The sequence below is a fragment of the Heptranchias perlo genome, chromosome 21 (assembly GCF_035084215.1).
Source record: "Heptranchias perlo isolate sHepPer1 chromosome 21, sHepPer1.hap1, whole genome shotgun sequence".
NCBI classification, from domain to species: Eukaryota; Metazoa; Chordata; class Chondrichthyes; order Hexanchiformes; family Hexanchidae; genus Heptranchias; species Heptranchias perlo.
In genome coordinates, this window is record NC_090345.1 from 3,930,477 (window position 1) to 3,954,446 (window position 23,970).

At 48.7% G+C, this 23,970-nt stretch overlaps 1 protein-coding gene across 2 annotated transcripts; it reads left to right on the plus strand.

Moving 5' to 3' along the window:
* Positions 1-40: 40 nt before the first annotated feature.
* poll (polymerase (DNA directed), lambda) lies at positions 41-22,320 on the plus strand. 2 transcript variants are annotated; one of them, XM_068001988.1, is made up of 9 exons: positions 41-233; positions 3,881-3,999; positions 6,155-6,313; positions 7,925-8,427; positions 10,450-10,758; positions 13,023-13,196; positions 14,192-14,320; positions 18,208-18,376; positions 19,802-22,320. In XM_068001988.1, the coding sequence occupies exons 3-9, from the start codon at positions 6,199-6,201 to the stop codon at positions 20,161-20,163; spliced, it is 1,761 nt and encodes a 586-aa protein (XP_067858089.1). In that variant the 5' UTR covers positions 41-233; positions 3,881-3,999; positions 6,155-6,198; the 3' UTR covers positions 20,164-22,320. The 2 variants fall into 2 exon arrangements, with proteins under 2 accessions (XP_067858089.1, XP_067858088.1); XM_068001987.1 differs by having other exon boundaries at positions 41-207.
* Positions 22,321-23,970: the final 1,650 nt, after the last annotated feature.

The window sequence follows — 23,970 nt, forward strand, 5'->3', positions numbered from 1 at the left end:
GCGCGACCAGCCGCACTGATTTAGTAAAAGGTTTAAGGAAAATCCATCCGCTCCGCTGGTTTTTTATGTCGGTCGGATAATAATTACAAATATTCTTTCATTATTAATTTTATTTATCGATTAATTTTTTTTAAATGACCAAACCGGAAGTGACTGGGAATATTTTGGTCCATTTCCGGTGTGCGGTTGCCAGGGGTGATGCCCAGGGTGAGTGAGATGAAGATGGATCCCGGGTATTTATCGCGCTTCAGTCGGCCTGAACCGGCGGCCACGGTCCCTGGCGGGTCTCCTCTTTTTGCGGCCTGTTTCAGGCGGGTTCCAGCCAATCGACGCTGGCTCCTGCCCTCCCCTCTCATTGGGCCTTCACCTCTCGCTCATTTGGCTTTAAAATGTCCCTGGAGAGGATTCGTGAGGAAAATTGATGTTTGTTTAAATTAAGCGCAGATTTACTGGCGGAGGGTTCTGCCAACTGGTTGGTACTAAAGCTGGGGTATAACTCGGGTGTGAAGATCCAAAGTGACTCGGAGGCTGAGCGAGACTCCCCCGGGCGCTTTGTTCCACAGTCAAGGTTGGGCCTTGACACTAACTAGGGTCAGGATGAATTTCTACCATAAATTGCAAAACCTACAGCTGTTGCTTGAAAACATCCGGAGTGTCAGCCCAGTTCAGTTGGCAGTACGCTCAACCTGAGTCAGAAGGTTGTGGGTTCAAACCTCACTCCAGGATTAGAGCACAAAATCTGTCTTGATTCTCCAGTGAGGGAATGTGTCCAGTACTTTGGAGGTCTGCCATTCAGTTGAGACATTAAACTGAGGTCCTACCTACCCTTTCAGATGGATGTCCCCTTGGCACAGTCTGAAGAGCAGGGAGAACTCCTGGTGTATTGTCCAATGTTACTCCAGCAACCAACACCACAAAAACAGATTAACTAGCCATTCATCTCGTTGCTCTGTGTGAGATCTCGCTGTGCACAAATTGGCTGCTGCATTTGCCAACAGTGACTGCAATTCAAAAGTAATTTGAGTGGAATAGTTTGAGATGTTTCTCAGGGGTGTAATAAGGTGATAAGTTTTTTTTTTAAGGCTCTGTATGTGGCTCCCCTTAGAGATAGGATGGCTCCTTGGTGTTAGCCAAGTGAGTGAACCATTTTGGAAGTATTGGGGAGCAAACCATTGTTGCGCAGCCCCATTGAATGTCTTTTTACCAAAATAACTGTTAAAACACTACAGGGCTCCAGCTCTTAATTGCAATCCTCGTGACTCTTCTGGAATGTGCATCTGTGTTGATGTTGGATACAAATTGGGCACGGCTGTGTTACCCCTGTGATAGAATAGGCGACTGGCACTTGCTGTCCGGACTCACACATAAGAATGGTCAGTTGGTTGGGGTACTGGAGAAGTGTCTGTAGCATTGTACCTCTGCGAGAAAGACTGGCATTTATATAGCACGTTAACAGAAACATCTCAAATCACATCACATACAATGAACTACTCTTCAAATGCAGTGCCTGCCATTGTGTAGGCTAGAAGTTATGAAGTAGTAGGGTATCCTACACATAGGAACAGGACGAGGCCATTCAGCCCCTCAAGCCTGTTCCGCCATTCAATCAGATCATGGCTGATCTGTACCTCAACTCCATTTTTCCGCATTTGCTCCATATCCCTCGATACCCTTACCCAACAAAAATCTATCGATCTCAGTACAGAAAGTTCCAATTGATCCACAGGCGTCTGGGGGAGTGTTCCAGATTTCTACTCCGTGTGTGTGAAAAAGTGTTTCCTGATTTCAATCCTGAACAGCCTGGCTCTAATTTTAAAATTGTTCCCCCTTGTTCTGGATCCCCCCCACCAGAGGAAATAATTTCTGTGCATCTACCCTATCAAATCCCCTTATCATTTTAAAGACCTTGATTAAATCACCCCTCAACCTCCTAAACCCAAGGTAATACAACTAAGAGAAAGCAGCTGTACGGCTCCCACCAGAACTGCAGTGGGCTGGCATTGATGTTTCTGGGTTTTAGAGGCACATTATTTCTTTTGGGAGGAGTTTATAGGGTTTAATCAGGCTTAACCCTTAAATTAGAATGCCTATTTGTCTGTGACCCCAGATAATGAGTGGGGGCATATCGTAGTCAAGCTAGATCCTTTCTTAATATGACATTCACATGCAAACTTTCCGTAGGAGTAAATGATCATTGATCGTGTTGAGGGGGCAGTTATCCTGCTGGCCAAGTGCAGAATTATTACAAATATGCTCATGAAGATGCTCTCTGGTCAGTATCTCTGGGATGTGATTATGAATTTTACACATAATGACCAGAGCATTCTCCCCAACGCCCTTGCATCTCCCCCGGGAGCGGGGATCAGGCTACTTGATTGATTTTCCCTTCCTTAGCTCTGGGTAGTACAGAAGTCAATAATCGTGGTCCCAAAGGTAGCCTGGTTGAGCTCAGATAACTGCGCCCACTCGGGATTGAAACTTGGTCTATAACTGAATTTCGCACTGGAGAGTGCATTTGCCACCAGTGCAGTTCCAGAGCCCAAAATGTGATGTATTAAAGAGCGTCCATCTAGGGCAGTGCAGTGGATTAGATCCTGACCTTTCACCCCTGGGCAAGGCAGCCTAGACCAATGGGAGGGAAAGTCTCCTCTCTCTCCTGCTGTCAAGGTCCCACATAAAGAAATAAGAAAGAACCTGCATTTATATAGTGCCTTTCATGACCACAGGACGTCCCAAAGCCCGTTACAACCAATTGAGTACTGTTGAAGTGTAGTCACTGTTGTAATGTAGGAAACCTGGCAGCCAATTTGTGCACAGCAAGATTCCACAAACAGCAATGTGATAAATGACCAGATAATCTGTTTTAGTGAAGTTGGTTAAGGGATCATTGTTGCCCAGGATACCAGGGAGAACTCCCCTGCTCTTCTTCAAAATAGTGCCATGGGATCCTTTACATCCACCTGAAGGGGCAGATGGGGCCTCGGTTTAACATCTCATCCAAAAGACGGCACTTCCGACAGTGCAGCACTCCCTCAGTACTGGAACAGGGAGTGTCAGCCTGGATTTTGTGCTCAAGTCCATGGAGTGGGACTTGAACTCTCAACTTTCTGACAGAGGCGAGAGTGCTGCCCAGTAAGCCATGGCTGACACCTAAAATAAATAAATACAAGAAAAAAATTTCAGCAAAGTTCAATCCAGTTCCAAATGAGCCTAGAGCCACAGCACAAAATGAGTGGCACCAAAGCTGACAATCTCACTCAGAGAGGCCACAGGGAATGAGTGTTGTGGGCAGTGTGAAAATGTTATACTGATGTGGAAGAGGGTGATTTATTTGAGGTTGGGGTCAAGTAGAGGGTGCATTACTCTGCATCTAATCACACTACACCTCACCTGGGAGTGCTTGATGCTGACACTGGACACCTGAAGTGGAAAGTGTTCCATTCCCCTAACATCCTTCATCTTAATGAGCACAAAAATCACACACACAGGAGTCACTCTTAACAATCGCTGCTCCCCAGTGACCTGGTGAGTGAATCATCCCAGAAAAAGAGGGGAAAAATCAGCCAGGAATTTCTGCTCTTGTTTCTGTTCACTATCCAGTGATTCCTGCTGGAAAGTGCATCTGTGTGCATATCTGGGAACATCGGTTTAAAACACCTTAGCTACCCAGATAGACTTAAAAAGCTGCGTTTATATACTTTTGAGAAATGTAGACTCGGGGGTGATTTGATCAAGGTCTATAAAATAGTGAAGGGACCAGATTGTGTCCCAGCGGAGAAATGATTTCAATTAGTTAGGTTGGGGAGGACCCAGGGGCCATGCTTATAATTTATGTAAGGGTCGAGCTAGGTTACATGTTAAACGGGTCTTCTTTTCTCAGAGAATAGTGGGCCTCTGGAACAGGCTGCCACCTCGTGCGGTGAAAGCTGATTCGCTGAATTCCTTCAAGTGAGAGCTGGACCTGTTCCTGGCTGGACTGGAGATCACGTCATACAAGAGGTAGGTACCAAGTAACATAAGCCATAGTCAATGAGGACTCCTGGACTAGTTTTGATCATTGGGGAGTCGGAGAAGAATTTTTGCCCTGTATTTGGCCATGGGTTTTTATCTGGCTTTAAGCCTCTCTCTGGAGATTACAGGGATCCAGGTGGGTTCCGAATGTCTTAATCGTGAAGCATAAGAGGAAGTTACACTAAACCTTTATAAATCACCGGTTAGGCCTCAGCTGGAGCATTGTGTCCAATTCTGGGCACCGCACTTTAGGAAGGATGTGAAGGCCTTGGGGAGGGTGCAGAGGAGATTTACTAGAATGGTGCCAGGGATGAGGGACTTCATTTATGTGGGAGAGACTCGAGAAGCTGAGATTGTTCTCATTAGAACAGAGAAGGTTAAGGGGAGATTTAATAGAGATATTCAAAATTACGAGGAGTTTTGATAGAGTAAATAGCGAGAAACTGTTTCCACTGGCAGGAGGGTCGGGAACCAGAGGACACAGATTTATGTTAATTGGCAAAAGAACCAGAGGGGGAGATGAGAAATTTTTTTATGCAGCGAGTTGTTATGATCCGGTATGCGCTGCCTGAAAGGGCGGTGGAAGCAGATTCCATAGTAACTTTCAGAAGGGAATTGGATAAATACTTGAAAGGGAGAAATTTGCAGGGCTATGGGGAAAGAGCAGGGGAATGGGACTAATTGGATAGCTCTTTCAAAGAGCAGGTGCAGACACGATGGGCCAAATGGCCTCCTTCTGTGCTGTATCATTCTATGACTGCATGGGACAGGTTAGATAGACCAGCTGGTCTTTTCGTGTCTGGCATTTTCATATGTTCATATGAAGGCAGCTCAGCTCTGTAACATCCGTTTGTCACTCACTCTTCCATGAAGATCCGCTACTGGAGGGTAGCACCTGAAGAAGGGAAAGAAAAGGAACATTTTTTCAACAGAAAAATATCTCCCCGCTGCTTTAAGCTGCTGCAAAGATACTGATTCAGGAGGCGTGATCTTTCAGAGAGCTACGAGGCTGTGCAGGAGTGCAGAATTTCTTTGTATTCAGGGACAGTAGTGAGCCTTTCGTAGTATTCCCGCCTCTGAGTCAGAAGATGAAGGGTTCGAGCCCCACTCGAGACAGTCCCAGCGAGTGGACACTAGAATATGGTCTCTAAATACTGGGGTGACCACTGGCTCAGGGGTAATATTCCCACCTCTGAATCAGAAGGGTTGGTTTCGGACCCCACTCTAGACAGCCCCAGTGAGCAGAGACCAGAGCACCAGCTCTGAATACTGACGTCCAGCGAGATACTTGTGTCTGATGAGTGCGGGCGGCCCCCTCCCATTGTAAAGGGCAGGTGGGGATCCTTGGTTGCAGCCCACCTAGAAGAGGGTACTCCAAAGATAAAAACCAGGAGGAAGACAACGTGAAACCACCTCAGCTCCTCTTCCCTAGTGAGTAACTCAAGATTCTCACGTGTGAGACTTGGGTTAGGACCTGCCCTGGGGGCAGCACACAGCGGGCGGATGGAGTGTGGTTATGACACTGGACTTCTCAGGGTAACTAGGGACAATAAATGTGGTCCTGTCAGTATCTCAGGACAACTAGGATGGGCAAAAAAGTAATGAGGCAGAGTTGGTGGGATGGGTGTTCTCTAAACATAAAATTCCTGGTCCCTAAAGTGCCATCCACAAAGGGGTAGCGATGACATAGTGGCTAAATGCACAGCCTGTCGTGGTGCTGAATCGTACAGATCAGGTCCAGTGTTCCCTTCCCGGCCTGTGTTGAGTCAGCAGTTGTCAGGTGGGGCACTACAAGTTGGCCTCAGTGCTCCTCGGTGAGAGAAGGGAGAGTGAGCCAGGGTTCCTACTCCTGATCATTATCCAGTAACTCCTACTCTTAAACGTAAGCGTATGTGTTGATTTTGGGGAAGAACAGATTTGGGCTCGGCCCCTACAGTTGAATAGGCTGCCAATACTTACTATCTAGACTCACAGATGAAGAAAGGGCTTTTGGATGAGTTACCAGAGGGTAGACACAGTCTTGCAGATCCACACCCCAGCAAAGTTCAGCACCTTTGGGAGAAGAGAGGAGAAGGTGCTCTGGGGACATTTGAGAATCTGTTTGAAATGTTTTTTTTAAAGTAAAGTCCCAATCGTTGAACAGGTTGGTTAATATCTCGCCCTAACTGCGAGTCGGCCGTACAGTGCATGGAGCCTCAGGGGATCGTAAAGGCATTTCGGAAGGTGAAACGAGCTCAGGATGTCCCGCCAGGAGCTGCCGGAGAGCCCCAGAAGAAATCAAAGCCAGATGAAGTCAATAAAGGTAGTGTAATCCGTGACCTTTACCTCTTCACCCACAATCTGCAGGTGGATAATGAAGGAAGGATGTGTATTTATTACAGACTATCTGGTCATTATCACATTGATGTTTGTGGGATCTTGCTGTGCGCAAATTGGCTGCCACGTTTCCTACATTACAACAGTGACTACACTTCAAACAATACTTCACCGGCTGTAAAGCACTTTGGGACGTCCTGAGGTCGTGAAAGGCGCTATATAAATGAACTCTCTTTTTATTTATTTAGTGTCTTACCATGTCTCTCAGAAATGCCTCAAGGCACCCCACACACCATGTAGGCAAGCACAGAAAGATCCCACGAACAGTATTGAGGTGGATGGCCAGTTAATCTGTGTTTTTGGTAGAGTTTAGTTGAGTGAGAAATGTTGGCCAGGGCACCAGGAGAACTCCCTCGATCTGTTAATATCCACCCGAGTCATCAATACGACGCCTTGATTTGACATCTCATCTGAAGGGTGGCCCTTCCAACAGTGCAGCACTCCCTCAGTATTGCATTGGAGTATCCGAACTCAGTTACCTGCTGGGATAGGATAACCCTCTCCTTGGGAAGAGAGTGAGAAGGGAGCATTGGCGTTTTGCTTCTCCCTCTCTTACCAAACCCCCTTCACCCCCACCCATGCCAGAAATCACTCCCCAGGCATGAAAGTGGACATCAGACCTTTGCTGCCAATCCTTTGTTCAGTGACACTTGAAAATCGTTTTCAGCCTTCTGTTTGGAGCAATACGGAAACAGTTCTGTGGGTGACACACTGCACAGTCCTGTTACAAAACTGTCCAAAATCCTACATTATAGAGAAGAAACACAACTCGATGCACAGCCTGTCGTGGTGCTGAATCGTACAGATCAGGTCCAGTGTTCCCTTCCCGGCCTGTGTTGAGTCAGCAGTTGTCAGGTGGGGCACTACAAGTTGGCCTCAGTGCTCCTCGGTGAGAGAAGGGAGAGTGAGCCAGGGTTCCTACTCCTGATCATTATCCAGTAACTCCTACTCTTAAACGTAAGCGTATGTGTTGATTTTGGGGAAGAACAGATTTGGGCTCGGCCCCTACAGTTGAATAGGCTGCCAATACTTACTATCTAGACTCACAGATGAAGAAAGGGCTTTTGGATGAGTTACCAGAGGGTAGACACAGTCTTGCAGATCCACACCCCAGCAAAGTTCAGCACCTTTGGGAGAAGAGAGGAGAAGGTGCTCTGGGGACATTTGAGAATCTGTTTGAAATGTTTTTTTTAAAGTAAAGTCCCAATCGTTGAACAGGTTGGTTAATATCTCGCCCTAACTGCGAGTCGGCCGTACAGTGCATGGAGCGATGATCACACGATGGGTTACTGGGCTTATTAAATAGCAAATCTCCCCTAGTGTTGCTCCTGGTGAGTCAGATCCCTGCCTGTGTTGTGTTGGTTCTTCCCCCTCACCTCCTCTCCCCCTCCCCCACCCCCATTCAGCTTTGCCTCCTCCACGCCAAGCAGAGCAAATGTGTGGTGGTCCCGGCTCCCTTCCAAGGTCAGTAGCACATCCCACCAGTCCATGGCATTTGACATTTATTTAACGTCCTTTCTTTATCCCGTTTCTCCAGGGTCCTGGTTGAGTGGAGTGACGGCTTACATCGTCCAGGCAGGGATTGGAAAGGCCAGGACACAAATCTTTCGGAAACAGATTGCACAGAATGGCGGTGGTGTCAGCCTTGCTTTCTCCCCCGCCGTTACCCATGTGATCATAGACGATGGGATGGATTGCGACCGTGCGTGTCGTCTCTTGAATCTGGAGGCACTGCCTCCCAACGTCCAGCTGGTGAGGTCCATGTGGCTGAGTTTATGCATCTCGGAGAGAAGAGTTCTGAGCACTGCAGGCTACAACGTCTTCATCCCGGACAAATACCTGCAGCCAAAGCAGGTCAAGGCTCAGGGGTCAGGAGTTGAGGGTCAGTACAGTAACACGGGTCTAGAGATCAACAGCCATTCAGGGACACAATCAAAGTCCGAGTTGAACTGTAAAAAAGCAGAAGCACCTTTACTTGAACAGCCGCGAGAGGCAGCAGCTGAAGACAACACTGGAGCCGTACGAGCCTCTGCAGCACAGGTAGAGTGACCCTGTCTCCTTATCTCTGTAACCTGCTCCAAACCTACCCTCCCAGATCTCTGCGTTCCTCTAATTCTGGCCTCTTGCGCACCCCCACTTCCTTTGCCCCACCATTGGCGGCCGTGCCTTCAGCTGCCTAGGCCCAAGGCTCTGGAATTCCCTCCCTAAACCTTTCCGCCTCTCTCTCCTCCTTTAAGGCGCTTCTTAAAACCTACCTCTTTGACCAAGCTTTTGGTCACCTGTCCTAATATTCCCTTATGTGGCTCGGTGTCAAATTTTGTCTGATAATCGCTCCTGTGAAGCACCTTGGGGATATTTTACTACGTTAAAGGCGCTATATAAATGCAAGTTGTTGTTGTTGTCTACTTTCACTCTGTGAAGAATTTGCTAAAAGTCTCCACCTGTACTTTTTTCATCAGTCCTGCTCCCACAGAGTATCACAGGGCACTGTACCTGAACTGTATCATCTTATATCATGTTGGCATAAGGCAACAGCAGTGCCCAGGAACCGTTTGCTTTCCATTTTTTTTGCCCATTCCTCCTTTCTTGTCCTGAAGGGACTGTCTGTTGTTGTGTGCAGAGCCACTGGTACTGACAGCCCTCCGGTACCTCACCTCAGTGGCCATTCTGCATGTGTGGGTATCAACGCTGAGTGTTTGTGGCCAGCCAGTGACGGGGGGCGGGGGGAAAGCATCACATCTCAACCCTGTCCTCACCCAATGTCATCACACACAGATTTCCCAACAGGAGTCATTGGATAGCCTTCCAGAGTGGGTAAAAACCAACTGGAATTGGAACCAGCCTTCAGGAGTGGGTTAAAAACCATCCGGAGTGGGAACCAACCTTCCAGAAAGGAAACCATGGCTAATTCCCGCCCCCCTCCCCACCAACCTTGGCCAGTTGTATCACCACAACTATTACCCTGGCTGAGACCACCTAACTCAGCCGAGACCAGGGATTGAACCCAGGACCTTCCAGTCTGTGTTACTCAGTAAGACACGTGGGGCCGGTATTGAGCAAGCCGGGGGGTTTTGGGCGGAACGATCGCACCATGTCCACGGTCGGGCCTCATTTGAAGGTGATCGGCAAGCTGCCGGGGCTGCTCCACAGAGGCGAGCAGAAGTCGTCACTTGAGGTGAGGGGGGGTGTGGTGAATCCTGGCGGCTACAGGGGGGCACCGGCTTACTGTCTCTCTAGTTTTTCAGAGGGTCCTGCATTGCTTCCAGTGGAACACGAACATTGCATCGGGTTCCTGCGCCCGGTGTAGGAACCCGCTTGAAATATTTCAATAAGGTTCCTGCCTGTCGAACGCCCATTTCCAGCCCCATTCGAAAATCGAATCGGGCTGGTCCGCTGATTGCAGGTTTTAAAAAAAAAAGGTACATTTCTCCTATCGACCGCCCTGTTTTTCTGCGTGAATGAGGCGATCAGGAGACAAAAATTGCCTCTCATGGTACATAGAGTCAGCCAATAATGAGTGGTAGCACTCTTACCCCTGAATCAGAAGGTTGTGGGTTCAAGTCCCACTTCAGTGCAATACTGAGGGAGTGCTGCACTGTCGGAGGTGCCGTCTTTCGGATGAGACATTAAACCGATGCCCTGTCTGCTTCTCTCGGGTGGATGTAAAAGATCCCATGGCACTTTTTCAAAGAAGAGCAGGGGAGTTCTGCCCAGTGTCCTGGCCAATATTTATCCCTCAACTAACAACACTAAAAAAAAAATTATCTGGTCATTACCTCATTGCTGTTTGTGGGATCTTGCTGTGTGCAAGTTGGCTGCTGCGTTTCCTACATTACAACAGTGACTACAATTCAAAGCACTTCATTGCCTGTAAAGCGCTTTGGGATATCCTGAGGTTGAGAAAGGCGCTATATAAATGAAAGTTCTTTCTTTCTTTCATTCTTTCTTTTACATTTACCAACTGAAGCAATGGGGAGAGTTGGGATCCAGCTATGTGTAAATGTGATGTGTTGGGGAAGTTCCCAACCCTTACACTGAGTGCTCTCTCTGATGTCTCCCCAGTTATCCGAAGACGGAAATGGAAGTGACACTGAAGACGATGGAGTCTCCGAACGTGACCTGCAAGCACTGATCCGGGGGAGCAGCCATTCCGCCAGTGCCCTTGACCCCAGCGAGCCGGCCATCAGTGGGAAGTGGGTGTGTGCCCGGTCATCCCAGAGCAAGAAGCAAAACCACAACAAGCCCATCACAGACAAGCTGGAGGTTTTGGCGACTGCGTACACGCATCAAGGCGACAAGTGGAGAGTGCTGGGGTACTCCAAGGCCATCAACGCCCTAAAGAGTTACCAGAAGCCAGTGACGTCCTATGAGGTAAAATCTTTGTGTCTTTCCTCCTTTCCTTCCAAAAAAAGGAGGTTTCCAGTTAAATCACACATTGGGGGTCATTATAACCTGACCCGCCCGGCGGGTAACAGACGGGATCAGGCTGTTTTACACTCGCCTGATTTCACCCTCCATTGACCTCATGTTAAAATTACCCCATTATATATGATTTTGACTTTTGATATATTTCCCTCCCCACCTCCTCTCTACACTTCCGTGGGGCCCAGTGGCCCAGGGGCTAGTGAGGCCACCTGTTGCCCAGGCTGGTATCAGCTAAGTCAGCAAAGACCAGAAATCTACCCTGGGGCTTTCCTGGTCTGTGTGGCTCAGTACCAGACTCGCTGATGCATTTTCTTACTGTACCATGGTTTTTGGGGGGGAAGGTGGGGGGGGGGGCGGGGGGGGAGAGAGGGTCTCAAGTCTGGTTTCTGTCAAAAAATGTTGTTTTCAATAAGTAGAGGCTTATATGTGCTGTCTTTATATTGGCTCACAGTGTAAGACCCCACAACGTTCAGAGAGAGTAGGAGGGAATATAAGAACTGTAGGAGTTTACAACACAGGAGGGCATTCGGCCCATCGTGTCTGGGCCAGCGCTTTGGTAGAGTAATCCAAAACTAATCCCATTGCCCTGCTCTCTCACGAATGCCATACACACCATACCCTTTATCCATATACACTACCACACCCACCGCATTCCCTTTATCCATATACACACCTACCGCATTCCCTTTATCCATATACACACCTACTGCATACCCTTTATCCATATACACACCTACCGCATTCCCTTTATCCATATACACCACCACCGCATTCCCTTTATCCATATACACCACCACACCTGCTGCATACCCTTTATCTATATACACACCTACTGCATACCCTTTATCCATATACACACCTACTGCATACCCTTTATCCATATACACACCTACTGCATACCCTTTATCCATATACACACCTACTGCATACCCTTTATCCATATACACACCTACTGCATACCCTTTATCCATATACACACCTACTGCATACCCTTTATCCATATACACACCTACTGCATACCCTTTATCCATATACACACCTACTGCATACCCTTTATCCATATACACACCTACCGCATTCCCTTTATCCATATACACCACACCTACTGCATTCCCTTTATCTATTAAGTTGCTCACTGGATGAGCTTCAGTGAGAGAGCTGGAGTTCTACAGGAATGAACCTTGATGGGAGAGTTAGGGTACTAGCGGAATGGGCTTTAATGGGAATGTTGGGGTACTGGAGGGATAGGCTTTAATGGGAGAGTTAGCATACTAGGGGGTGAACTGATGGGGAGAGTTGGCGTATCAAAAGGATGAACTTGAATAGCAGGGTTGGAGTTCCAGAGGGATGGGTTTTGATGGCACCGTTAAGGTACCAGGGGGATGGGATGTGTTAAAATACTTCAGGGAGGTGGAGGAGATGAGAGTGAGGCATCTCTTTACAGTTACCTTTAGATGATGGATGTCTGTACTGGGAGCTGCAACACTTTCTACATAATCTGCGGCCAGGGTTAACATAAGCAGCTCCAGGTCAGTTATAGGTTGGATGAGATGCAACGTAAAGCTCTTTCTACACTGTCCCAAACAATGTGCCTTAACTCTGACCTCAGAAGAGTGCCCCCCTGACAGTAAGTGAGAGTTAGAAGAAAATGACATACAGTTTTATGCTGTGGATCTGTGTTGAACTGAGACTGAACAAAACTCACTCTACAAAGGAACCTCAGCCAGCTAACAGAGTTGACTTTCACCCCATAACCCTGGGTCAGACTCATCTGTGTTAACCGTGTGCTGCCCCATCTCCTGCGCTGAAACTCCCTCTAAAGTATTCATTACAGATGATAAAGGTGCTTTTCATTCCCCTGTTTTAGGTCTCTCCTATGTGCCATTATTCTCATCACTGCTTCTGCTGCGGTGTAAGTGACTGGGGCCAATGGCATGAAAGCAGCCCAGCCTGACTGGTGTTCCCTCCTCTCCCCACTGGATTTGGACCCATGGGGCAGTGTCTGGCCTCCACACTTTCCCTTGATAGTGTGGGTGAGATTGGGAAGGTGTTACCTGGGGAAATCATGCTGCATGTACCACGTCTTATAATCAGTCAGCGTTTCAACATTCTCTGTCACCCGTCCCCTTTCCCTTCCCCTCAACCACAGCTTTTCAAACAAACACTGACAGTCCTTATTTCTGAGCCGGTTTTCCCTTTGTCGCCGGTAGGAAGCCTGTAAGATCCCGGGCATCGGCAAACGGTTGGCTGAGAAGATCAGAGAGATACTGGAGAGCGGGCACCTGCGCAAGCTGGACTATATCAGCGAGAGCGTCCCTGTGCTGGAGACCTTCTCCAACATCTGGGGAGCAGGTGTGAAGACAGCCCAGATGTGGTACCAACAGGTGGGTTGGACGTTATGTAGTGTTTGATATACTGTGTGCAGTGTTTGAAAAGTATGTTTACTTTGACATGTTTTACAGGGGTTCAGAACCTTAGATGACATTCACACGAAAGCCAATCTCACCAAGCAGCAGATCATAGGCCTCAAACACTACCACCATTTCCCGGCTTCATGGCCAACAGCAGCAACACTCTCCATGTTGCAGTGCGTTACACCAAAAGAAAGCTTTGCATTTATACAACACCTGGTCTCAGCGCTTCACATAGAATAGATTACTTTGAAGTGCAGTGACTGTAATGTAGGTATACAGAGCAACCACTCAGCACCAAAACCTCCACTAACAGAGTTGAGATGAACAGTTAATCTGATTTTTGGCAGGATTGGTTGAGGGAGAATTGTTGGTCAGGACTCTGGGAGAGCTCCCAGTGTGAGTGAGGATTGTTGGTGAGGACTCTGGGAGAGCTCCCAGTGTGAGTGAGGATTGTTGGTCAGGACTCTGGGAGAACTCCCAGTGTGAGTGAGGATTGTTGGTCAGGACTCTGGGAGAGCTCCCAGTGTGAGTGAGGATTGTTGGTCAGGACTCTGGGAGAACTCCCAGTGTGAGTGAGGATTGTTGGTCAGGACTCTGGGAGAGCTCCCAGTGTGAGTGAGGATTGTTGGTCAGGACTCTGGGAGAGCTCCCAGTGTGAGTGAGGATTGTTGGTCAGGACTCTGGGAGACTTTTGGCCCATCTAGCCCACCTATCCCCAGTATTCCCTTGGTGCAGTTCTAATAACCCTGAATCCCATTTGTTGACCAGAACCTGTCTTGTTCCTCCTTGAAATGCCATTAAAGTTTCTTGTTCCACCACCTGTCCCAGTAATCTCTTCCACATCCTCACCACCCTTTTAGTTAAAAAGTCCCTCCTGTATTTTCAATTTTCTTTTGTCCTTTTCTCATTTACATATTACGTTGGAAAGTATTTGAAAAGTATGTTTACTTTGACATGTTTTACAGGGATTCAGAACCTTAGATGACATTCACACAAAAGCCAATCTCACCAAACAGCAGATCATAGGCCTCAAACACTACCATGATTTCCTGGATCGAATGCCCAGGGATGAAGCGGCAGAGATTGTGAAAACTGTAAGTACTTTGTGGTTCCGTTTACAAGCGTGTGGGCACTGCCCTTTCACATCTGCAACATCACATCCAGCCCAAGTAACTCAGACTGAGGGGCGAATGTATCTCTGGATAGAAGATAGTATTATAGAATTTTACAGCACAGCAGGAGGCCTTTGTGCCTGTGCTGGCTCTTTGAACTATCCACATGCCCTGCCACCTCCCTCCCAATGCATGCAACCTCTGATAATCCCCCCTCTCCCAGTGTGGAAATGTTAAACGTGTCCGGGGTGGGGAACTTGTGTGGCCGGGAGCCAGGGACTCGACTCAGCTGGTTGCTCTCTCGCATTAATGGGTTATTAACGGGCAGTGTAGATTAGTGGTTCTGGTACTGGCCCAGCAGCCCAAAGGTCGTGAGTTCAAATCCCACCATGGCCAGTTGTGAAATTTGGATTCAACAAATCTGGAAAAACCGTAGAAGCTGCCAGATTGTTGTAAAAAGCCAAGCAGTTCACTGATGTCCTTCAGGGAAGGGAACCTGCCTCCTCCTACCCGGCCAGTCATTCAGATGTAAAGATACAAAGGAAAGAAGTCCCTTCTCCTACCTTCTCAGGGCAACTGGGGATGGGTCATAAATGGGCAGCTTCACTCACACCACGAGAGCAAATTATAAGAAAAACAAATGGCCCTCGTTCCTGGTGCTGGTGCAGAATTGCTGCCACATTTTGCGACATAACAGCAGTCCCTTCCTTCGAAGTGATTCATTGTCTGACACGCTGAGTGGTTCTAACAGTGCGAATGGGTGCTGTATAAATATTTATTGCCACGTTTGTCTTTAGCTCCTGTTTATTGTCATTTCTTTGTTCAGTTCGTGCCTTAAATTAAAAACTTGCAATTATATCGCGCCATTCACGACCTCAGCTTGTCCCAAAGCACTTCACAGCCAACAAAGTACTTTTCTGAAGCAGAGTCACTGTTGGAATGTAGGAAAATGTACCGATCCCTGCTACAAAACAGGTACCACTGAGAAAAACAAACCAGCTCAGAATCCTAGGGTTTTAACTGAACTTGGTAGGTCACTCGGGTTTTGTGCAGATGGCCGCAGGGTTAAAAGCTGACATGTAACAGAGACGTGCACAGGGCTGTAGATTCCCCCCGCTCCTCAGGGCTAACTGTGATTGGCAGGTCCTGCCGAGCGAGCCCACACATGCACAGCTGCACCCCCCCCCCAGCAATAGTTACGGGAACAGCGAGCAGCTCCTGGGTCCCCAAGGAGGGCCGAACCGGAGGAATGCCCCTCCATCAGGGGGAGGGGGTCCAGTCTGTCTCCCCCGCTTCACTGTGCAGCATAAATAGGGAATGGTCCTCCTGTCCTGGATTGGGGGCAGCGAGCACCAGCTTCAGTTCACAAATCAATCAGGAGGCCCGACAGTTGCCAGTTTGAGGGGAGCAAAGCCCATTGTTCAGTGATAGGATTACTCACCGCAACAACTGCAGCCCTATCCCGGCTCTCAGGAGCTGAGAAAGGGATTAACAGGATTATACTGTCTATCTGTATGTCACACGGATTAAATAGATTTGACTGAAACTGTCATGATTCCTTTGGCCGCCTCACAACGTAGTTACAATCAATGGCTTTACTACAAAAGCCCTGCATTAATGTAGTGCTCCTCACAGAGGTGAACATTTTGGAGCCTTTTACAGCAAGAGGAGGCGAGAAAAATTAAAAAACACGATTGGGGAGGCAGGTTTTAAGAAGCTTCTGATGGATGGGAGAGAGGTCATGAGGCAGGGGAGAGGGGGATGAGCAGAAATCCAGTGTCGGAGGAGTGGAGAGGGGGATAAACAGTAATCCAGTGTCGGAGGAGTGGAGAGGGGGATGAGCAGAAATCCAGTGTCGGAGGAGTGGAGAGGGGGATAAACAGTAATCCAGTGTCGGAGGAGTGGAGAGGGGGATGAGCAGAAATCCAGTGTCGGAGGAGTGGAGAGGGGGATGAGCAGAAATCCAGTGTCGGAGGAGTGGAGAGGGGGATAAACAGTAATCCAGTGTCGGAGGAGTGGAGAGGGGGATGAGCAGAAATCCAGTGTCGGAGGAGTGGAGAGGGGGATGAGCAGAAATCCAGTGTCGGAGGAGTGGAGAGGGGGATAAACAGTAATCCAGTGTCGGAGGAGTGGAGAGGGGGATGAACAGTAATCCAGTGTCGGAGGAGTGGAGAGGGGGATAAACAGTAATCCAGTGTCGGAGGAGTGGAGAGGGGGATGAACAGTAATCCAGTGTCGGAGGAGTGGAGAGGGGGATGAACAGTATTCCAGTGTCGGAGGAGTGGAGAGGGGGATGAGCAGAAATCCAGTGTCGGAGGAGTGGAGAGGGGGATGAACAGTAATCCAGTGTCGGAGGTGTGGAGAGGGGGATCAACAGTAATCCAGTGTCGGAGGAGTGGAGAGGGGAATGAACAGTAATTCAGTGTCAGAGGAGTGGAGAGGGGGATCAACAGTAATCCAGTGTCGGAGGTGTGGAGAGGGGGATCAACAGTAATCCAGTGTCGGAGGAGTGGAGAGGGGGATGAACAGTAATCCAGTGTCAGAGGAGTGGAGAGGGGGATGAACAGTAATCCAGTGTCGGAAGAGTGGAGAGGGGGATGAACAGTAATCCAGTGTCGGAAGAGTGGAGAGGGGGATGAACAGTAATTCAGTGTCGGAGGAGTGGGAGAGGGGATTGAGCAGAAATCCAGTGTCGGAGGAGTGGGAGAGGGGGATGAGCAGTAATTCAGTGTCGGAGGAGTGGAGAGGGGGATGAACAGTAATTCAGTGTCGGAGGAGTGGGAGAGGGGATTGAGCAGAAATCCAGTGTCGGAGTGTGGAGAGGGGGATGAACAGTAATCCAGTGTCGGAGGAGTGGGAGAGGGGGATGAACAGTAATTCAGTGTCGGAGGAGTGGAGAGGGGGATGAGCAGTAATCCAGTGTCGGAGGAGTGGGAGAGGGGATTGAGCAGAAATCCAGTGTCGGAGGTGTGGAGAGGGGGATGAACAGTAATCCAGTGTCGGAGGAGTGGGAGAGGGGGATGAACAGTAATTCAGTGTCGGAGGAGTGGGAGAGGGGGATGAACAGTAATTCAGTGTCGGAGGTGTGGAGAGGGGGATGAACAGTAATCCAGTGTCGGAGGAGTGGAGAGGGGGATGAACAGTAATTCAGTGTCAGAGGAGTGGAGAGGGGATGAACAGTAATTCAGTGTCGGAGGAGTGGAGAGGGGGATGAACAATAATTCAGTGTCGGAGGAGTGGAGAGGGGGATGAACAGTAATTCAGTGTCAGAGGAGTGGAGAGGGGATGAACAGTAATTCAGTGTCGGAGGAGTGGAGAGGGGGATGAACAGTAATTCAGTGTCAGAGGAGTGGAGAGGGGATGAACAGTAATTCAGTGTCGGAGGAGTGGAGAGGGGGATGAACAGTAATTCAGTGTCAGAGGAGTGGAGAGGGGGATGAACAGTAATTCAGTGTCGGAGGAGTGGAGAGGGGGATGAACAGTAATTCAGTGTCGGAGGAGTGGAGAGGGGATGAACAGTAATTCAGTGTCGGAGGAGTGGAGAGGGGGATGAACAGTAATTCAATGTCAGAGGAGTGGAGAGGGGGATGAACAGTAATTCAGTGTCAGAGGAGTGGAGAGGGGATGAACAGTAATCCAGTGTCGGAGGAGTGGAGAGGGGGATGAACAGTAATCCAGTGTCGGAGGAGTGGAGAGGGGGATGAACAGTAATTCAGTGTCGGAGGTGTGGAGAGGGGGATGAACAGTAATCCAGTGTCGGAGGAGTGGAGAGGGGATGAACAGTAATTCAGTGTCAGAGGAATGGGAGAGGGGAATGAGCAGAAATCAAGTGCCAGTCATTATCGATGATTCTGATCTGTGTTCTCCAGGTGCGAGAAATGGCTCTCTCGATTAATCCGGCCCTGATTGCCCTGGCCTGCGGCTCCTATCGGCGCGAGAAGCCCACCTGTGGGGACGTGGATGTGCTGATCACACATCCGGACGGAAAATCGCACAGAGGCGTCTTCAATAAGGTCCTTGAGGGTCTGAAAGAAACGGGTGAGCGTGACGGGGGGGGGAACATGACAGGGTACAGGCTACGGATCGCAGGTCTTCACAGAGTCCCGTGATGGAGGCAAAGCTCGCAGCCCCCGGGCGGGATCTCAGTGGGCAGCACTCTCGCCTCTGAGTCAGAAGGTCGTGGGTTCAAGCCCCACTCCAGAGACTTGAGCACATAATCCAGGCTGACACTCCCAGTGCAGTACTGAACTGTCGGAGGTGCCGTCTTTCAGATGAGACGTTAAACCAAGGCCTCGTCTACCCTCTCAGGTGGATGTAAAAGATCCCATGGCATTATTTCGAAGAAGAGCAGGGAAGTTCTCCCTGGTGTCAATATTTATCCCTCAACCAACATCACTAAAAAAACAGATGATCTGGTCATTATCTCATTGCTGTTTGTGGGATCTTGCTGTGTGCAAATTGCCTGCCGCGTTTCCTACATTACAACAGTGACTACACGTCATAAATACTTCATTGTGTGTAAAATGCTTTGGGACGTCCTGAAGTCGTGAAAGGCGCTATATAAATGCAAGTCGTCCTTTTTGTACCCCGCCCTGGTGTATCGAGGTTAACCGGATCATCAGAGGGTCTTTGGGTCTGCCAGCGACGAGCCCGAGGGGTGGAGCACAGCTCCTCATTCACTGGATGGTCTGCTGCTACAACCTCTATAATTAGTACAGTACAAGGCGCTCTTCTGAGGTTGGGACTAAAATACATTGTTAGAGCAATGTATCCATATCTAACCTATGCTGTACCTGCCCTGGGAGTGTTTGATGGGACAGTGTAGAGGGAGCTTTACTCTGTATCTAACCCGTGCTGTATCTGCCCTGGGAGTGTTTGATGGGACAGTGTAGAGGGAGCTTTACTCTGTATCTAACCCGTGCTGTACCTGCCCTGGGAGTGTTTGATGGGACAGTGTAGAGGGAGCTTTACTCTGTATCTAACCCGTGCTGTACCTGCCCTGGGAGTGTTTGATGGGACAGTGTAGAGGGAGCTTTACTCTGTATCTAACCCGTGCTGTACCTGCCCTGGGAGTGTTTGATGGGACAGTGTAGAGGGAGCTTTACTCTGTATCTAACCCGTGCTGTACCTGCCCTGGGAGTGTTTGATGGGACAGTGTAGAGGGAGCTTTACTCTGTATCTAACCCGTGCTGTACCTGCCCTGGGAGTGTTTGATGGGACAGTGTAGAGGGAGCTTTACTCTGTATCTAACCCGTGCTGTACCTGCCCTGGGAGTGTTTGATGGGACAGTGTAGAGGGAGCTTTACTCTGTATGGAACCTGTGCTGTACCTGGCTTGGGACAGTAATGAGTACTTGAGTAGTTTTAGTAATCTCTACCAGGGATCTCTCACTTTCACAAACAAAGATTATTTTTTGAAAGAACTTGAATCAAGTTTATTGACTACTGAATTTCCCGTTGAAAGGATTTCTCACCGATGACCTCGTGTGCCAGGAGGACAGCGGGAATCAGAAGAAGTATCTGGGAGTTTGCCGCCTCCCTGGGCCCAGGCACCGACACCGCCGGCTGGATATCATCGTGGTGCCGTACGGGGAGTTCGCCTGTGCCCTGATGTACTTCACTGGATCGGCGCACTTTAACCGGTCCATGCGGGCCTTGGCCAAGACAAAGGGTATGGGCCTGTCGGAACATTCGCTGAACCGCCATGTCCTTAGGAAGGGGACCGTCAAGGTCAGCACCGGGGTAGCCGTCTCCACGCCAACCGAGCGAGCCGTCTTTGAGCAGCTGGGACTTCCGTACAGGGAGCCGTGTGAGAGAGACTGGTGAAGGGCGATGTTACCGCTCCCGGGGACGGCAGAGCCCGTTCCACCGTGGCTCGGTGAGTAAGTGCGTCACCCGGTGTGGTACTGAGCCACACTGGCCAGGTACGCCACAGTTTCAACACCTGCTGTGTTGAGTTGCCTGATCTGAGCCAGGGCATCGGCCGGTGGCTCTCCCGTCGCTCTCACTGCCTCCCCTGTGTCCATAACACGGAACAACAGTTCGCCTTCAAACTTGACAATCTGATAAAACAAAGTAGCCGACTCTTTATTAATAGAGGCATGAGTACAAAAGCAAGGAAGTTATGCTAACCCTTTATAAAACACTGGTTAAGCCTCAGCTGGAGTATTGTGTTCAATTCTGGGCACCACACTTTAGGAAGGATGTGAAGGCCTTGGAGAGGGTGCAGAAGAGATTTACTAGAATGGTGCCAGGGATGAGGGACTTCAGACATGTGGAGAGACTGGAGAAGCTGGGGTTGTTCTCCTTAGAGTAGAAAAGGTTAAGGGGAGATTTAATAGAGGTGTTCAAAATTTTGAAGGGTTTTGATAGAGTAAATAAGGAGAAACTATTTCCAGTGGCAGAAGGGTTGGTAACCACTACCTGAAAGGTGGAAGCAGTTTCAATAGTAACTTTCGAAAGGGAATTGGACAAATACTTGAAAAGGAAAACATTTGCAGGGCTATGGGGAAAGAGATGGGGATTGGGACTAATTGGCTAGCTCTTTCAAAGAGCCGGCATAGGCACAATGGGCCAAATGGCCTCCTTCATTGCTGTAAGATACTATGATTCTATGCCTCTGCCAATCTGCTTCACCTCACCCTTTCCCGCACATTCAACTCCTTCATCCCCCTCAGATCCCAGGTGACCTCCCGCAGAGCAGCCGCCTCTACGGCCTCCGATCCGTGAGTTGCAAGTTTGGACAGGGGCCTGAAGCGGGACTTGAACCCACAACCTTTTGACTCAGTCGAGTGTGCTACCGACTGAGCCAAAGCCTTTTCAATTGACCCCCAGCATCAGCAGCTTTTTGGGGTGCGTGTTCCAGATTGCCACTACCCTTTGTGTGAAGAAGTGCTTACTGACATCAGCCTTGAATAGCCTAGCTCTAATTTTAAGGTTCTCCCTTGTTCTGGACCCCCCCCCTACTAGAGGAAATGGTTTCTATCTACTCTATCAAATCCTTTAATTATCCAAAACACTATTAAAGTATAACAAAGTATATTAACCCCATCAATACTGAGGTTTATTTTAAGAAATAGCTGTATTGAATGCATCTCCCTATCCCGTATGTTTTGGGGGGGGGGTGGGGGTGGGGGGAAGAGCTGGATTACTGCAATTACCCAGAACGGCTGCTGTTCAGTCGAAGCTGAAACAGAGGATTTGTTACCACCTTGTGGACAGTATTAAATCTTTCCCGTTGAATATTTAAAGAGGAACATGGGCTGCCAGCGTCACTACCTGATATGCAAACGTGTAGAAAATGTTTATTTGGTGAGTGCATAACTGAAAGGCCAGGATCTACTCCCAGTCTGTGCTGGAATTGGCTGATTTTAGCCAGGTTAGCGGTCACACACTACAGATGGCCTCAGTACCCCTGGGATGGGTAAGAAATCAGCCGGGCTCCTTCTCCTGAGCGCTGTACAATGACCCCTCTGACGGAAAGTGTGTGTGCGTGGGTGTTGATCAGAGGCAGCACCAGGCGCCACTGTGATAACCTCCACACTCGTACATCCTGCCAACAGTCGCTGCCAAGACATACAGCTGAATGGCCACTCGGGGGAGGTGAGGTACCCGTCCCCTGAGTAACCCCATCCCAGTGGGTCAGGGAGGACAATATAGGAAGGCAGGGGAAGGGGTAAATCACATTTCTTCCTCTAATGGACACTCACTGCCCCGCCCCAGAATTTTATTGAATTCTTTTTAGATCTGTAAATGGATACAGAAAAAAAATTGTCCTTTAGAGATTTGATGACTAAACCCATACATTTATGACTGTGTACCTGTGTATTTGTACATGTTTAACAAAATTGAAGTCCGATTGAGATCAGAGCGAGTCCACTCTGAGCCTTTGTGCAATTCTGCAGATGGATGAACAAGGGTGTGATCTGCTGTCAGGGCACTGACACATCAGCAACGGATTGCAATAAATAATTATAGATCTTTGCCTCATCTCCATTTGCCGCTGCTTCACTATCTCCTGGACCAGGCTGCGCTGGTCTAGGCTCTCTGACAGCTCATAGAGAGCCAGAGGCTGAGTCTCCATTACCCCGGCATATAGGCCAGACCGGGTAAGGACAGCAGGTTTCCTTGGTGAATCAGTTGGGTTTTTATGTAATTCGTGCACTGATGAGAATCCAAAACCAATGGCAACAAGGACCAAAGGAAGGCCGAGGCACAGCTGACTGCCAGCCTGTTTGACTATGGGGTGTGAGATGTTACAGGGATTTGCTAACCCAGTCTGGGGTGGGGGGGGGGAAGCTGGAATTGCAGGAGAGACTTCTGATCAATAAGCGCATGGCCGTCAGCTCTTTCCATCAGCAGTAAGTCAGAGAGCATCGCTGATCTTTATCAAGGGGCTGAATGGCTGCCTCCTTCTCCTGGGTCTGTGGTGAGTTGCCTCAACTCAAATTGGGTCATGAAATTCAGCACAGGTTCCACTCCTAATACCTTAGCCAAGTAGGCCATTCCTCATCCACAGTGAGTCTCAGCAGGATGTCTGTCCAATCCCAATCGTGTCCTAGCCTGACGTCCAGGAGTGGTTCACCAGACAGCAATCTGGCTGGTATACTGGATAGAACTTGCATTGATCCAGCACTTTTCACTTCCTCAGGACGTCCCAAAATGCTTCATAACCAATAAAGTACTTTTGAAGTTTCACTGATGTCATGGAGACACAAACAGCAGCCAATTTGCACACAGCAAGGTCCAACAGCAAAGAGATAGATGGCCAGTTAATCCAACTTAGTGGGGGTTGTTTGAGGGATAAATGTCAGCATGGATCCTGGCAGAACTCCCCAGCTCTTCAAATAGTTATAGAATCTTTTACATCCACCTGAAAGGGCAGACAGGGCCTTGGTTTAACTTCTCATCCAAAAGACAGCACCTCTGACAATGCAGCAACTCCTTCAGTACTGCACTGGAGCGTCAGCCTGGCTTATGTATCCAAGCCTCTGCTGTGGGGCTTGAGCCCACAACCTTCTGACTCGAGTCGAGAGCACTACCAGTGAGCCAAAGGCTCGCTCCCTTCACGAGGAACAAAGGAGCAAAATAATTTTGGGGGTGGGGAGTAGGAACAGCAATGTATTCCTGAAATGATAAATATAACCTCAGTCTCAGTTTCAAGTATCCATGAATTCAAGATTCGACAAATTACCCTAACTTTTCACTACATGTGGATGAGCCGGTATTTCCTATTCGACCACCTGGACCCAAGCAAGGCAACAAGACAAGCATCATGACCTTAACTCCATTTACCTGCCTTTGATCAATCTTGCTTAAGTTCATATTACTGAACTTTTGTGTAAACAAGGATGTTTATAAAACATGAAACAGTTAAACTGATAAAGCTATCAAATACTTCCTTATTCAATTATTGGCAACAGCTGCTAGGGTCAGCCAGAGAAAGGTAGACCTGTCACACCCTCTGGTGGCCACTAACAACTTAGCAAGTGAGGTCTCAGACAAACTTGACCTGGTTCGGAAACAAATTTCCTTTAGACAGCAACATGGTCAATAACATCACAACTCCGAAGAAAAGTTTGGATGTTCTTGCCCCCTTCCCGTATCCACAGTATTTACCAATCAAGTCCATCA

Bases quoted from the DNA above. Each gene is read 5' to 3' on its own strand.
- poll (XM_068001988.1), top strand. From the start codon at position 6,199: ATGGAGCCTCAGGGGATCGTAAAGGCATTTCGGAAGGTGAAACGAGCT. The intron at 6,314-7,924 runs GTAGTGTAATCC...CCGTTTCTCCAG, and splicing joins GCCAGATGAAGTCAATAAAG to GGTCCTGGTTGAGTGGAGTG. The intron at 18,377-19,801 runs GTGAGCGTGACG...TCCCGTTGAAAG, and splicing joins TGAGGGTCTGAAAGAAACGG to GATTTCTCACCGATGACCTC.